Here is a 14,519-nt window from a genome sequence, read left to right as displayed (position 1 = left end):
ATGGCTTGGATGATGGAAGAGTAAGCTGTCCTGTCCGGTGATGTCTCTACCCGTTCCACATAGTTCTCTGAGCAGTGATGAAGTATTAGCATTCATGAGTATTTTGTGTCTTGCCTGATATCACTGTTAGAACCCTTCTCCTGACAGCTTCACCATGGTTATGTCAGTGTTGATGCATGCTGCCTACTTTAGCATATTCTGGTCTGTAGGCATATACCTGCCATGCAGTGCTCTGGGAATATGATGAAATTCCCCCTTTGAAGCTCTGGTTGATTTGAAATCCACAGAGGAAGGTAATTAAGTTGAATAGAAGCTGCAGCTTGCAAAACCTATGGCATTATCCCACTCTTAGCTCATTAAAACTGCTGCTCTGCAAATTGATTTGAACCTTTGTTTCAGGAAATTGTGCTGCAATTCCCTGAGAACAAAGTGGTGCTGGTGAGGTGATCTGGAGGAGCCAGTGAAGGACTCTGAAGGTAGGCATAGCCAGCCGGATACTCAGCTCACATGCTGTGCTCCCCTGCACACGGAGCCGTGGGAGGATGGAGTTCTGATATTGTTCAATCTGGGAAGATTGAACAGAAACACTGATGACAAGCTGTTTTGGATGTAGGAGGGGAGTGCCTGAAAGTTTTGGAGAACTTGCAAAGGAAACTCGGAAATGTTCCAATTAGTCTTCTGAGTTTTGTTTCCTTTATAGGCAAAAGATACACGGGAGCCTAAAGGGAAGGTCCGGAAGTCACAAGAGTAGGTGGCCTTGTCTTCGTGCCTGGTCCCCAAACCCACCCACTGGTTAAGTCTTCCATCTGTTTAGAATTCAGGGATGTTTGTGATTTTCCAAAGCTAAACAGACATAGGGGCTCTAGGCTCCTTTTCTTAGACAAAGTTTTGTAGATTCAATCCTCTCAGCTTTAGAACCGGGTTTAAAGCAAGTTGTATAACCTGGGGCAAAATTAACAGAAGATGATTGGGAGATGGGTGAGAGAATAGGCTTCATCTTGATAAATCAAATCTCACGGTGGCTGTCGAGGACCACAGGTAATTCCTGCTGGGCTGGCTCAGCTAACAGAGTGGAAGATCAACATTTTTGGAAAAAAATAAATAGTGATCTACTGTAATTATAGAAATCCTTTTATTTATTTATTTATTTTTTTGGAGATGGACTCTCACTCTGTTGCCTAGGCTGGAGTGCAATCGCACTATCTCGACTCACTACAACCTCTGCCTCCCGGGTTCAAGCAATTCTCCTGCCTCAGCCTCCCGAGTAGGTGGGACTACAGGTGCCTGCCACCACGCCCAGCTAATTTTTGGGATTTTAGTAGAGACGGGGTTTCACCATGTTGTCCAGGCTGGTCTCAAACTCCTGAACTCAGACAATCCGCCCGCCTCGGCCTCCCAAAGTGCAAGGATTATAGACATCAGGCACCGCACCTTACCTGAAATCTGTCTGTTCTTAAAACCTGTCAGCTGATGTGTTCTAGCTCAGAAAATCATCTCATCTCAGAGATGTGCAGCTGTGGGCTCTGCTGTAGCAAATACAGCTGGCTCAGTCACATTTAGCTGACTTAAGCAAAGCTCAAGGACAAGCCTCTGTGGCTGCCAACACCTGAGGTCAGGGACCTGGATCGTGAATGGGCTCTTTTGTACTCTTTTCTTGCTTCTTGAGGTCTTCTTATGGTGTGGATTCTCCCACCACCTTTTTTTTTTTTTTTTTTTTTTTGAGACAGGATCTCACTCGGTCACCCAGGCTTGAGTTTAGTGGTGCAGTTATAGCTCACTGCAGCCTCCACCTCCTGGGCTCAAGCAATCCTCCCACCTCAGCCTCGTGAGTAGCTGGGACCATAGGTGTGTACCGTCACGCCTGGCTAATTTTTTTTTTTTTTGGTAGAAACAGTCCTGCTATGTTACCCAGGCTAGTCTTGAACTCCTGGAATCAAGTGATCCTCTTGCCTCAGCTTCCCAAAGTGCTGGGATGACAGGCGTGAGCCACTGCATCCAGCCCCGATTCTTTTTTGTAGCATCATTGCATGCGTCCCTCCTGCCCATTCCCTCTCTGACTTTAGTTCATGAGCTTATTTACTGCACTAGCATGTCCTGAGGTCACTGTGTGCTGCTGTGCAGAGGATTTGGCAAAAGGATTGTGGGGAAGGGGGTGATTCTAGCTGGCAGGATGATTCTGCAGAAAATATAGGCCTTAATTTCAAAGAATTTATAATCAGCAAAGCATGTGGCCCAATGAGCTGTACTACAATGAGGTAAGTACTAGAAATATGAACAAAGTGTCAAAGAGGAGAGAAGCATGAATTCTGCCCTGAGGAGTCGGAGAATATCTCACCTCGTAATGTCTGAGCTGGGCCCTGCAGAACAAGTAGTGTAGAGAGGGCCAGGCCACATGCCCCTTCTATGCTTCCAAGGAACCCTCCCGAGGCCAGGCGCAGTGGCTCACACCTGTAATCCCAGCACTTTGGGAGGCCAAGGTGGGCAGATCACGAGGTCAAGAGATCGAGGCCAGCCTGGCCAACATGGTGAAACCCTGTCTCCACTAAAAATACAAAAATTAGCTAGGCATGGTGGCACGTGCCTGTAATCTCAGGTACTTGGGAGGCTGAGGCAGGAGAATCTCTTGAACCCTGGAGGCAGAGGTTGCAGTGAGCCAAGATCGCACCACTGCACTCCAGCCTGGCGATACAGCGAGATTCCGTCTCAAAAAAAAAAAAAAAAAAAAGGAACCCTCCCTGTCGACAAAAGGAATCAAACTCTGTAAAATATTTAAAGAGATTTATTCTGAGCCAAATTTGAGTGACCATGGCCCATGACACAGCCCTCAGGAGGTCCTGAGAACACATACCCAATGTGGTCGGGGCACAGCTTGATTTTATATATTTTATGGAGGCATGAGACATCAATCAAATACATTTAAGAAATACATTGGTTTGATTCAGAAAGGCAGGGCAGCCTCAAAGCGGGGGCTTCTAGGCTATAGGTAAATTTAAATATTTTCTGGTTGACGATTGGTTGAGTTTATCTGAAGACCTGGGATTAATGGAAAGGAATGTTCAGGTTAAGATAAAGGATTGTGGGGACCAAGTTTTATTGTGCAGAGGAATCTCTTAGATAACAGACTTCAGAAAGAGACAGCAGATTGTAAAATGTTTCTTTCTTTCTTTTTTTTTTTTTTTTGAGATAGAGTCTTGTTCTGTCACCCAGGCTGCAGTGCAGTGGCATGATCTCGGCTCACTGCAACCTCTGCCTCCCGGGTTCAAGCAATTCTCGTGCCTCAGCTTCCCGAGTCACTGGGATTACTGACGTGCGCCACCACACCTGGCTAATTTTTGTATTTTTAGTAGAGATGGGGTGTCACCATGTTGGCCAGGCTGATCTTAAACTCCTGACTTCAAGTGATCCACCCACCGTGGCCTCCCAAAATGCTGGGATTATAAGCATGAGCCACCGCACCTGGCCCTTTTTATACATTTATTCTGTACACAACCACTGACTGATGGCCTACTATGTGCCAGTAAACATGAGCAATATGGAGACAAAATGGGATCACTGTTTTCAGCTCTCGGGGGTCTTGAACTCCTGACCTCAGGTGATCCGCCCACCTCGGCCTCCCAAAGTGCTGGGATTACAGGCATGAGCCACCGCGCCTGGCCTAAAATGTTTCTTATCAGACCTAAAAGGGTGACTGGCTCTTAGTTGATTTTCTCCTGGATCTGGAAAGAAAGGCAGGAAAACAAAGGGGGAAAAGGATTCTCTATAGAGTGTGGATTTTTCCCACAAGAGACTTTGCAGGGTAATTTCGAGGTATGGCAAGGAAATATATTTTGGGGTTAAAGATTTTTTTCCTTGTCTGATAATGTTACGCCAGTCAGATTGAAAAGTAAGTCACAATATATAGGGCCAAATAAAACCCATCTGATGAGGATTATGATTTGTAGGGCATGACTCCTTAGACCCCTTAGGTAGGAATTTGAGCAAGATAAAAAAAAAATGGAGCTTAGTCCTCATCCCAAATCTCATAGCACTTTACTGTTTATTTTTTATTTTTATTTTTGAGATGGCCTTTCGCTCTTGTTGCCCAGGCTGAAGTGCAGTGGCACCATCTTGGCTCACTGAAACCTCTGCCTCCTGGGTTCAAGAGATTCTCCTGCCTCAGCCTCCCGAGTAGCTGTAAATGACAGGCACCCACCACCATGCCTGGCTAACTTTTTGTATTTTTAGTAGAGATGGGGTTTCAGCGTGTTGGCCAGGCTGGTCTCGAACGCCTGACCTCAGATGATCCACCCGCCTTGGCCTTCCAAAGTGCTGGGATTACAGGCATGAGCCACCTCGCCTGGCCAGCACTTTACTTTAAAATCATCTGCCATTGAACTCTGAGTTCCTGAAGGACAGGACCATAATTTATTCCTTGTTTTATTCTAGTTTAGCACAGTGCCTAGCCTGGCATGCAATGTTGATCATCAACGTGGTAGACAGAACAGTGGTCCTCCCAAATATCCTCATCTGAATCCTCAGACTCTGTGTGTGGATGTCCACTTCCTAACCTGTGGGACCTGCTTCTTTATATGGAAAAAGGGACTTGGCAGGTGTGCTTAAGTGAAGATTTTTTTTTTTTTTTTTTTTTTTAGACTGAGTCTTGCTCTGTCGCCCAGGCTGGAGTGCAGTGGTGCGATTTCGGCTCACTGTAAGCTCCACCTCCCGGGTTCACGCCATTCTCCTGCCTCAGCCTCCTGAGTAGCTGGGACTACAGGCGTCCACCACCACACGTGGCTAATTTTTTGTATTTTTAGTAGAGACGGGGTTTCACTGTGTTAGCCAGGCTGGTCTCGATCTCCTGACCTCGTGATCCACCGCCTCAGCCTCCCCAAAGTGCTGGGATTACAAGGGTGAGCCAACGTGCCTGGCCTAAGTGAAGGATTCGAGGTGAAGAGATTCTCCTGGATCTTCTGAGCAGGCCCAGTGTAATCACAGGGGCCCTTCTAAGAGGTAGGCAGGAGAATCAAAGTAAAGAGGCAGAGAGGCCATGATGGAAGCAGAGATTGGAGTGATGCAGCCACAAACCAAGGAGAGCCTCTGACTCCAGAAACTGGAAAAGCAAGGCGATCAGTTCTCACCTGAAGCTTCCAGAAGGAACGATCCCTGCGGAAACCTTGATTTTTGCTTCCTAAGACTCATTTCAGACTTCTGATCTCCAGAACTAGCAGAATAAGTTTGTGTTATTTTAAGCCACTAAGTTCCCGTTATTTGCTACAGCATCCATGGAAAGCAAACATACTCAGCAAACATGTGTGTGTTTAAGTGAAGGAGGCCTCATGTGGGAGGGGCGTCAGCTGGCTTGGCATGTTTGAGAAACAGTGTTCTCCAGAGCAGTCAGTGCTTACCAGTGGCAGAGAGAGGGTCAGAGAGCCCTTAGGCATGACAGAAAGAACGAAAATGAGGAGATGGATTTGGGAGTCATTTCAGAAGCAGAATCTGCGAGGCTTGACTCAGTGAGCAAGATAGGAGTCCAAGAAATGACAGCAACTTCTGGTTTGGGGGCATAGGTACATAGGGTGCCCATCGAAGTGAGGGAACAGAAAAGGCAGAGTCGGTTTGGTTAAGAAAAATCATGGGTTGGGGCCAGGCGCGGTGGCACATGTCTATAATCCTAGCACTTTGGGAGGCGGAGGTGGGTGGATCACCTGAGGTCAGGAGTTCGAGACCAGCCTGGCCAACATGCTGAAACCCCGTCTCTACTTAAAAAAAAAAAAAAAATCAGCCAGGCATGGTGGTGTGCGCCTGTAATCCTAGCTACTTGGGAGGCTGAGGCAGGAGAATCGCTTGAACCCAGGAGGCAGAGGTTGCAGTGAGTCGAGATGGAGCCATTGCACTCCAGCCTGGGCAACAAGAGTAAAAAAAAAAAAAAAAAAAGCCATGGGTTGGGTTTGGACTTAAGCACGTGGAGTGGCCTAGAACTTCCAGAGAACAAGGTTTCTGCAGAAAGCAAGGCAACACACCGGATCTGACACCTGCATGAGAGATGGGCAGGGGCTCATGATGATCACGGGAACCGACGTCCTGGAGATGAATGGGATTTCCTTGAAACTGTGATGTGAGATGAGACTTGGCAGAAAACACCAAAGTTTAAAGGGCAGATGGTAGAAGCGCAAACATTGTACAATGGAAATCTTCGGGGGAAATTTTGGAGAATTTTATGAAGGAAGCAGAGGTAAAAAGTACAAGGCCGGGTTCGGTGGCTCACACCTGTAATCTCAGCACTTTGGGAGGCCGAGGTGGGTGGATCACTTGAGGTCAGGAGTTCGAGACCAGCCTGGCTAACATAGTGAAACCCCGTCTCTACAAAAACTAGCTGGGTGTGGTGGTGCATGCCTGTAGTCACAGCTACTTGGGAGGCTAAGGCAGGAGAATTGCTTGAACCCAGGAGGCGGAGGTTGCAATGAGCCGAGATTGCGCCATTGCACTGCAGCCTGGGTGACAGAACAAGACTCTGTCTCAAATAATAATAATAATAATAATAATAATAATAATAATAATAATAATGTAGCAGTAAGGTAGAGCTAGCTATGTATGAAAGTCATGTCCCCTAAAAGATGAAAATTTCCAAAAAGTCCAGGCTTTCACATTTAGGCAAAAATTCTTGTCATTGGTTTAATAGATACTTTCCACATCATAGGTTTATTAATACCTTGTCTCCACTTCTAATCGTTTCTGAAAGCGGGCAGGGTATAAATTAGAAATGGATTTGTAAATAAAATATTTGGTCAAAATGGAACAAGTCTCACTGGCAGGGGAAATAAGTGAGATCGGATGTGATTAAAATCCATCTTTACCAGCATAGCCAGAAAAAAAATAGAGGTACACAGAGATCCTTGTAACTTTCAGTTTAAGGAGGAACTAAGCACCAAGCCACTGGAGCAGGTCCTACCATGTGCTGGCCAGAGAGAGAGGGAGCCATCTCTTGGTTCTCCCAGGAACCTGGGCAGAGGCCAAGTGAGGATTGGTAAGGGCCCTCATCAGATAGGTGGGAAACCAGCAGCCTTGGTTCTAATTTAGGTTGGTGCAAACATAATTGCAGTTTTTGCCATTACTTTTTTTTTTTTTTTTTTTTTGAGACGGAGTCTCACTCTGTCGCCCAGGCTGGAGTGCAGTGGCATGATCTCTGCTCACTGCAAGCTCCACCTCCTGGGATCACGCTATTCTCCTGCCTCAGCCTCCTGAGTAGTTGGGACTACAGGCACCTGCCACTATGCCCGGCTAATTTTTTTGTATTTTTAGTAGAGACAGAGTTTCACCGTGTTAGCCAGGATGGTCTCGATCTCCTGACCTCGTGATCTACCCACCTCGGCCTCCCAAAGTGCTGGGATTACAGGCATGAGCCACCGCACCTGGCCGCCATTACTTTTTTTGAGACAGAGTCTCGCTCTGTCACCCAGGCTGGAATGCAGTGGCAGGATCTTGGCTCATTGCAGCCTCCGCCTCACAGGTTCCAGTGAGTCTCCTGCCTCAGCCTCCCAAGTAGCTGGGATTACAGGTGCCCACCACCTCGCCTGGCTAACTTTTTTTTGTGTGTGTATTTTTAGTAGAGACAGGATTTCACCATGTTGGCCAAGCTCGTCTTAAACTCCGGACCTCAAGTGATCCACCTGCCTCTGCCTCCCAAAGTGCTGGAATTACAGGCATGAGCCACTGCTCCTGGCCAGTTTTTGCCATTCCTTTCAATGGCAAAAACTGCAATTACATTTGCACCGACCTAATAGTTTCGATATTGTGTTAATTGTGGAGATTTTGCATTAATTTTAATTTTTTAAAAAGTCCCAGTCAGTATATCCAAAACAACCGAAAGCAGGGACTGAAGCAGAGCGTGAACCCATGTTGATAGCAGCAGTAAGTCACAAGAGCCAAGAGTTGGAAACAACCCAGCGTCCATCAATGGATGAGTGGATAAACAAAATATGGGAATACGTAGAGTGGGATATTGCTGGGCCTGAAAAAGGAAGCGAGTGCTGATACCTGGTACCATGCGAATGAACCTTAAAGGCATCAGCAGCCGAGGGAAATGAGCCAGTCACAAAAAGACCAATACTCCGTGATTCCACTGATCCGAGGTACCTAGAGGAGTCAAACTCCCAGAGACAGAAAGTGGAAGGGTGGCTGTGGGAAGGAGAGGACGTGGAGTTAGTGCTTGTGAGTTTCAGTTTGGGATGACGAAGCGTTCTGGAGATGCACGGTGGTCAGAGTTGCACAATGTGAGTGTATTTAATGCGACTGAACTCTACACGTAAACCTGATTAATTTTACATTATGTATATTTTACCACAGTTCTTAAAAAATTGCACTTAAGTCTGGATCTTGATGAACTAGTTGCTGGTCCTGCCTCTGCTGCCTTCTTTGCCTCAGGGAAGATGACGGATGTAAAAAAGCTGAGAAAGCCTGGGCAACATGGCGAAACCCTGCCTCTAAAAAAAAAAAAAAAAAATATATATACATATATATATATAAATTAACCAGGTGTGGTGGCGTGTGCCTGTGGTCCCAACTACTTGGGAGGCTGAGACGGGAGGATCACTTGAGCCCAGGAGGTCAAGGCTACAGTGAGCTGAGATCCCTCCACTGCACTCCAGCCTGAGTGGTAAGACTCTGTCTCAAAAATAATAATAATAAAATAAATAAGTAAACAAAAAATGCTGAGAAATTGCAAATGTGACAGGACATCAAGTTGTGCTGGGTGTCAAAGTCACACAGTTCCAGGAGACGAAGTGGGCGGATCACCCGAGGTCAGGAGTTCAAGATCAGCCTGGCCAACATGGCGAAACCCCATCTCTACTAAAAGTAAAAACATCAGCCTGGCGTGGTGGTGGGTGCCTGTAATCCCAGCTGCTCAGGAGGCTGAGGCAGGAGAATCACTTGAACCCAGGAGGCAGAGTTTGCAGTGAGCTGAGATTGTGCCACTGCACTCCAGCCTGGGTGACAGAGTGAGACTTCGTCTCAAAAAAAAAAAAAAAAGAAAGAAAGAAAGAAAGTCACGCAGTTCCAAGGAAGGAGTGAGAAGCCATGGGCTTCTGAGGCCAACCATAGGCTTCAGGGCAGATGGCACTGTTGTTCTGTGGTTGGGCTCTGGGTGGCCTTCAGAGCAGACCCGCATGGACCCTGAAGTGAGGCCTTCAGTTCCTGGCAAAGCCGACCATTTTCCCCTCTGGACAACCTTCTGGCAAGCAGCATTTGGCAGGTGGGGAGTAAGACGTTTTCCCTCATTGGTTTGGTTGACTCTATTTTGCTTTGCTCCATTGCCTGTTTCTGGGGCAGATGCCAGGATGTGTGGCTCTCTGGCAGACAGCCTCCAACCCTTTGGTTTGCATTGCAGTTCTGGCTGTGCTGAAGTATATCTTAAAAGAGTTAAAAGCCTGGGACGCCGAATGTATTCTGTTTGGTGGATATTCCATTCAGATGTCTTTTGTGGGGACCAACCCACAGGCACCCCTGAGGAAGTAGAAAACACATGCCAAGGCCCTGGGCACTGTGGCTCACACCTATAATCCTACCACTCTGGGAGGCTGAGGTGGGTGGATCACCTGAGGTCAGGAGTTTGAGACCATCCTGGCCAACATGGTGAAACACTGTCTCTACCAAAAATACAAAAATTAGCTGGGTGTGGTGTCAGGCACCTGTAATCCCAGCTACTTGGGAGGCTAAGGCAGGAGCATGGCTTGAACCCGGGAGGTGGAGGTTGCGGTGAGCTGAGATCGCACCACTGCACTCCAGCCTGGGTGACCGAGCGAGACTCCAAGGAAAAGAAAAGAGAAGAGAAGAGAAGAGAGAAAATAGAGAAGAGAAAAGAGAAAAGGAGAAAAAAGAAGAGAACAGAACAGAAAAGAAAAAAAGGCACGCCAGTCTGATTCTGCTAAAAGTAAAAATAGTAATAAAACAATAATATGGGAGCCAGGCATAGTGGCTCACACCTGTAATCCCAGCTACTCCAGAGACTGAAGCAGGAGGACTGCTGGAGCCCAGAAGTTTGAGGCCAGCCTGGGCAGCATAGCAAGACTCCAATCTGTTAAAAAAAAAAACAAAAAACAAAAAAGCTGACTGGGTGTGGTGGCCTCATGCCTGTAATCTCAGCACTTTGGGAGGCCAAGGCTAGTGGATCGCTTGAGCTCAGGAGTTAGAGACCAGCCTGGGCAACATATTGAAACCCCGTCTCAACAAAAAATGAAAAAATTAGCTGGGTGTGGTGGCACATGCCTGCAGTCCCCACTACTTGGGAGGCTGAGGTAGGAGGATCACTTGAGCCTAGGAACTCGAGGCTACAGTGAGCTGTGATTGTGCCACTGTACTCCAGCCTGGGCACTGTACTCCAGAGTGAGACCCTGTCTCAAAAAAGAAAAAACCCGATGATATCAACCTCCAAAATGGTTATCAATGGGACGAAGTTATCTCCCTTCCTTCTTACTCATAAATTGTGGCCTCAGCTCCCTGGCTGGCAGGGACTGTCATCTTCTGATTCTCCTTTACCTGGAGCAAGTTTGTTTCCTGGCTGGATCTTTGCATCTTTGAGTGAGTCTCCTCTGACACCCCTCCTAGCCCAGCCTCCCACCCCCGAAGTACCGCAGGCAAATTGAAAGAATGAACTTCCCCTCAGCTTTCAGATGGGACCAGATATGTGGGCTGATGTTTGTACAGTTTTTCTCCAGAACAAGGATAAACACGCGTTTTTCATACAGGGTCAGATAGTAAATATTTTCAGCATTGTGGGACAGAAGATCTCTGTTGAAACTACTCAATGGTGACGAAAGCAGCCACAGAATGGGTGTGGCTGGGTTCTGATCTAACTTTATTTACAGACATTGAGATGTGAATTTCGTATTATCTTCATGTGTCATGAGATATTCTTCTTCTTTTTATCTTTAAATTATTTTATTTTTATTTTTTGTAGAGATGGAGTCTTGCTATGTTGCCCAGGGTGGTCTCAAACTCCTGGACTCAAACAGTCCTCTTGCCTCAGCCTTCCAAAGTACTGAGATTACAGGTGTGAGCCACGATGCCCAGTTCCTTGATTGTTTTGGGTTTTTTTTAATGTTTTGTTTTGAGATGGAGTCTCACTCTGTCGCCCAGGCTGGAGTGCAATGGCGTAATCTTGGCTCCCTGCAACCTCCGCCCCCCGGGTTCAAGCGATTCTCCTGCCTCAGGCTGCCGAGTAGCTGGGATTACAGGTGCACACCACCACGCCTGGCTAATTTTTTGTGTTTTTAATAGAGATGGGGTTTCATCATCCTGGCCAGGCTGGTCTTGAATTCCTGACCTTGTGATCCACCCACCTTGGCCTCCCAAAGTGTTGGGATTTACAGGTGTGAGCCACCACACCTGGCTTTTTTTTTTTTTTTTTTAATTAATTTAATGTTTTGAATAATTTAAAACTATAAAAACTACCTTTTCTTGTGGGCCATACAGCAAGAGGGGACAGGCCAGGTGTGGCCAACGGGCCATAGTTTGCCAAACCCTACCCCAGAAGCATGAACTCCAGTGGGTTCTCCAGGGTGCAAGGCAAAGATCCCATCTGCCAATCATGTCTGAACTCCACTTCGGAAGCCTGGGCAAGTACTGTGGGGTTCTGGAAGGCAGAAGTGTGCAAATCATGGCTCTTCATGTGGCCCTAAGTGTCTAACTGCTAAGCCCTGCTTCCTGATGTTCTTCACAACAGAAATCCAGCATCAGAAATCAGACACTGGCTGGCTGCTTTAGCGCTGCGTTGGCACCAGGTGCGTTGCATGCCAGGCTCTAGAAATAACCCCTCCTATTTTTAACACCCTTGCTTCATCAGAAGGTTTCTAGTTTCTCCCGAAAACAATCTCAGGGCCTAGAGAAACACCGTCTGAGTTGGAATTCAGAGCCTCTAAGCCACATGTGTTGCCCTCTTGTCCCCACAAAAGTCCTCAACATACCCGGGTGACCTGCCTTCCCTTCTCATTCGGCGTCAGGCGGCCCCGCTGTGACTGGGAATCTGAGCAATTTCTATGCAAGGCGCGGGGAAAACGTGAGTTTTCTGAGAGCTTTTTATTTCAAGCCACAGTCAGATTCTACTCAGTTAAAAATGCTTCCCGGGGCTCCTGGAAGCCAAGGAGGGGACGCTGGGCTCACCAGAGAGGGTGTGTTTTATCACTGAGAAAGAGAGGGGCTGGCTATTTACACAGAACACCAAGAACTGGCAAACACAGGTTGTCCCTGCAATGTTCATAAAGGACAACTGGAGGCAGCTTATCAGAGGCTGGTACAGTGGGGACACCTCTGAGCTCCAGGGGAAGTGGGGCCCTTGCAAACACCTGTCCAACTGCGGGCCCCGCCTTTCCCAACTGTGGCCAGATTGGGACTGATGTCCTCTTGCTCTATTCCCAGGGGAGCCTGCGGCAGCCCAGAGGAGCTCAGAGAGAGGAAACAGCCTGCGACTGTGGCAGGGGACAGATGGGAGCAGGGTGGAGCTAAAATTGCTCCCGCCTCCTCTCTGGAAGGTTCCGGGCTGAGACCTGGCTTCCTGGGGAAGAAGCCTGAGGGTCGCTAGGGCCGCAGGAGGGCTAGTGCTCAGGCTCAGCATCCATGCAGGACTCCCATGGGTTCTGGGGCATTCGAGGCAGGGAGAACAGCAGGAGGGCGAGACCACCGAGGAAGAGGAGGACGAAGGCGGCACAGGCGCAGGCGAAGGACCAGGAGTAATAGTACTCGATCCAGACGGTGTCCTCACTGTCAATCATGCGCTTCACCGACTGCCGCATGACCTCTACCGAGACCAGGATGCAGAGACCTGGGGGCGGAGCCAGGCACGCTCAGGGACCGACGGGTGCCTGCCGTTGCCCCCAGCCCCACCCCAGCCTGTGTGCATGGAGGAGGCAGTGACCTTGCCTTGGGGGAAAAGCTGCCTCAAGGCAGGTTCTAGCTGGGAACCTGCAGAAGGATCCATTTGTCCACACACCACCCTATTCCTGCATCCCTCAGAAGGGCGACCATATGGCCGGGTTCAGTGGCTCATGCCTGTAATCCCAGCACTTTGGGAGGCTGAGGCAGGAGGATCGCTTGAGGCCAGGAGTTTGAGACCAGCCTGGGCGACATAGTGAAGAGCCCTCTGTCTCTACAAAAAATTTAAATGAAATAAAAACTTAGCCAGGTGTGGTGGTGCACATCTGTAGTCCCAGGTACTCAGGAGGCTGGGGCGGGAGGAACCCTTCAACTCAGGAGTTCGAGGCTGCAGTGAGCTGTGATCGTTCCACTGCACTCTGGCCTGGGCGACAGAGCGAGACCCTCTTCCTCATCCCCCAAGAAAAAGAAAGAAAGGCGACCACGTTTCTTTCCTTCTGTCAATCATTCTCTGGGCAGTTTCTTTGGGGCCTTGAGGGTTGAGTCAGACACACCGCCAAGCTCTGTCTCTCTCCAGCCCACCTGGGGTCGCTGAGGGCCTGGCCAGGTTTGCCCCTAGATGGGGATGGAGCCTGGGAAATGCCCCCCACCCAATCCCGCGGTGGGCATGAGAGTGGAGCGGAGAATCCCCCACGACATGGTCCCCCCGCTCCAGTGCTCCGGCGGAGTCCCCAGCCTACCTGCAAAAGCGTAGAACATGGACGCGGGCCGCAGCAGGTAGTCCCTCTTCTTCCCAAAGGACAGGAGGACACAGAGGCTGCCCAGGATGACGAAGCCAAGGCTGAAGATGGCGATGGCGGCTGCCGAGATGCTGTACTCTGCAAACACAAGAGACACCCGGCATGCGGCCTCAGTCCAGGAGCTCTCATGGTGGCTGGTTAGGGACCACCCCATGCACCACAGTTCCCATGTCACACATGAGAAAGCCGACAGCCCCAGGGGCCAAGTCCTTCCCTAAGGCCCACGCAGAGCCAGGCTGCCATGGGGCTGCTTCCACCCGTGTCTTTCCAGAGCACCAGGCTGCAAGGTCCCCACCGGGGGCAGAGGCGAGAGGCAAGTGGCTGGGACCTTTCTAGAGCAGAAACTTTCCTCCGAGTGACAGGGCAGGAGGCGCTGGGGCGGTGGGTGGTCTGCCTGGGGTTAAGAAGCAAAGGATGACAGAGTGGCTTGTCACCCAGCCCGATGCACGTGAGGCTCTGCCAGTGTGTGTGGCAGTGTGCGTGTCTGTGTGTGGTTAGTGTGTGTGTGTTTGTGTATGTGCCACATATGTGAGGATCTGTCAGAATGTGTTAGTGTCTGCGTATGGTAGTGTGTGCATGTGTTTCTGGGTCCATGTCAGTGTGTTGGTGTGTGTGTCACTGTATGTATGTGTGTCTGCATGTGCTAGTGTGTACATGTATCTGTGCATGTTAGTGTCTGTGTGTATCCTTGCCTGTGTGTCACTGTGTCTTGTGTGTATCATTGTGTGTCTCATGTGTGTCATTGTGTATGTGTCATTGTGTGTGTCATTGTGTGTCACTGCATGTCATGTGCGTGTCATTGTACATGTGTGTCAGTGTGTCTCTGTCTTGTGTGTGTGTCATTGTGTGTATGTCATTGTACGTGTGTCAGTGTGT

General features: G+C 48.7%; 1 protein-coding gene across 1 annotated transcript in view; it reads right to left on the bottom strand.

The window, feature by feature from the left end:
- Positions 1-12,036: 12,036 nt before the first annotated feature.
- CACNG1 (calcium voltage-gated channel auxiliary subunit gamma 1) overlaps positions 12,037-14,519 on the bottom strand; it is a 12,776-nt gene continuing 10,293 nt past the window's right edge. Inside the window, exons 3-4 of the mRNA XM_023212117.2 lie at positions 13,584-13,721; positions 12,037-12,793 (exon numbers count right to left, since the gene is read on the bottom strand). Of these exons, the coding sequence (XP_023067885.2) occupies positions 12,567-12,793; positions 13,584-13,721 (365 nt within the window). The 3' untranslated portion in view covers positions 12,037-12,566. The remainder of the gene's footprint in view (positions 12,794-13,583; positions 13,722-14,519) is intronic.

The sequence above is a fragment of the Piliocolobus tephrosceles genome, chromosome 16 (assembly GCF_002776525.5).
Source record: "Piliocolobus tephrosceles isolate RC106 chromosome 16, ASM277652v3, whole genome shotgun sequence".
NCBI classification, from domain to species: domain Eukaryota; kingdom Metazoa; phylum Chordata; class Mammalia; order Primates; family Cercopithecidae; genus Piliocolobus; species Piliocolobus tephrosceles.
The sequence above is the reverse complement of the archived record's forward strand: the minus strand, read 5'-3'. Positions and strand labels throughout refer to the sequence as shown.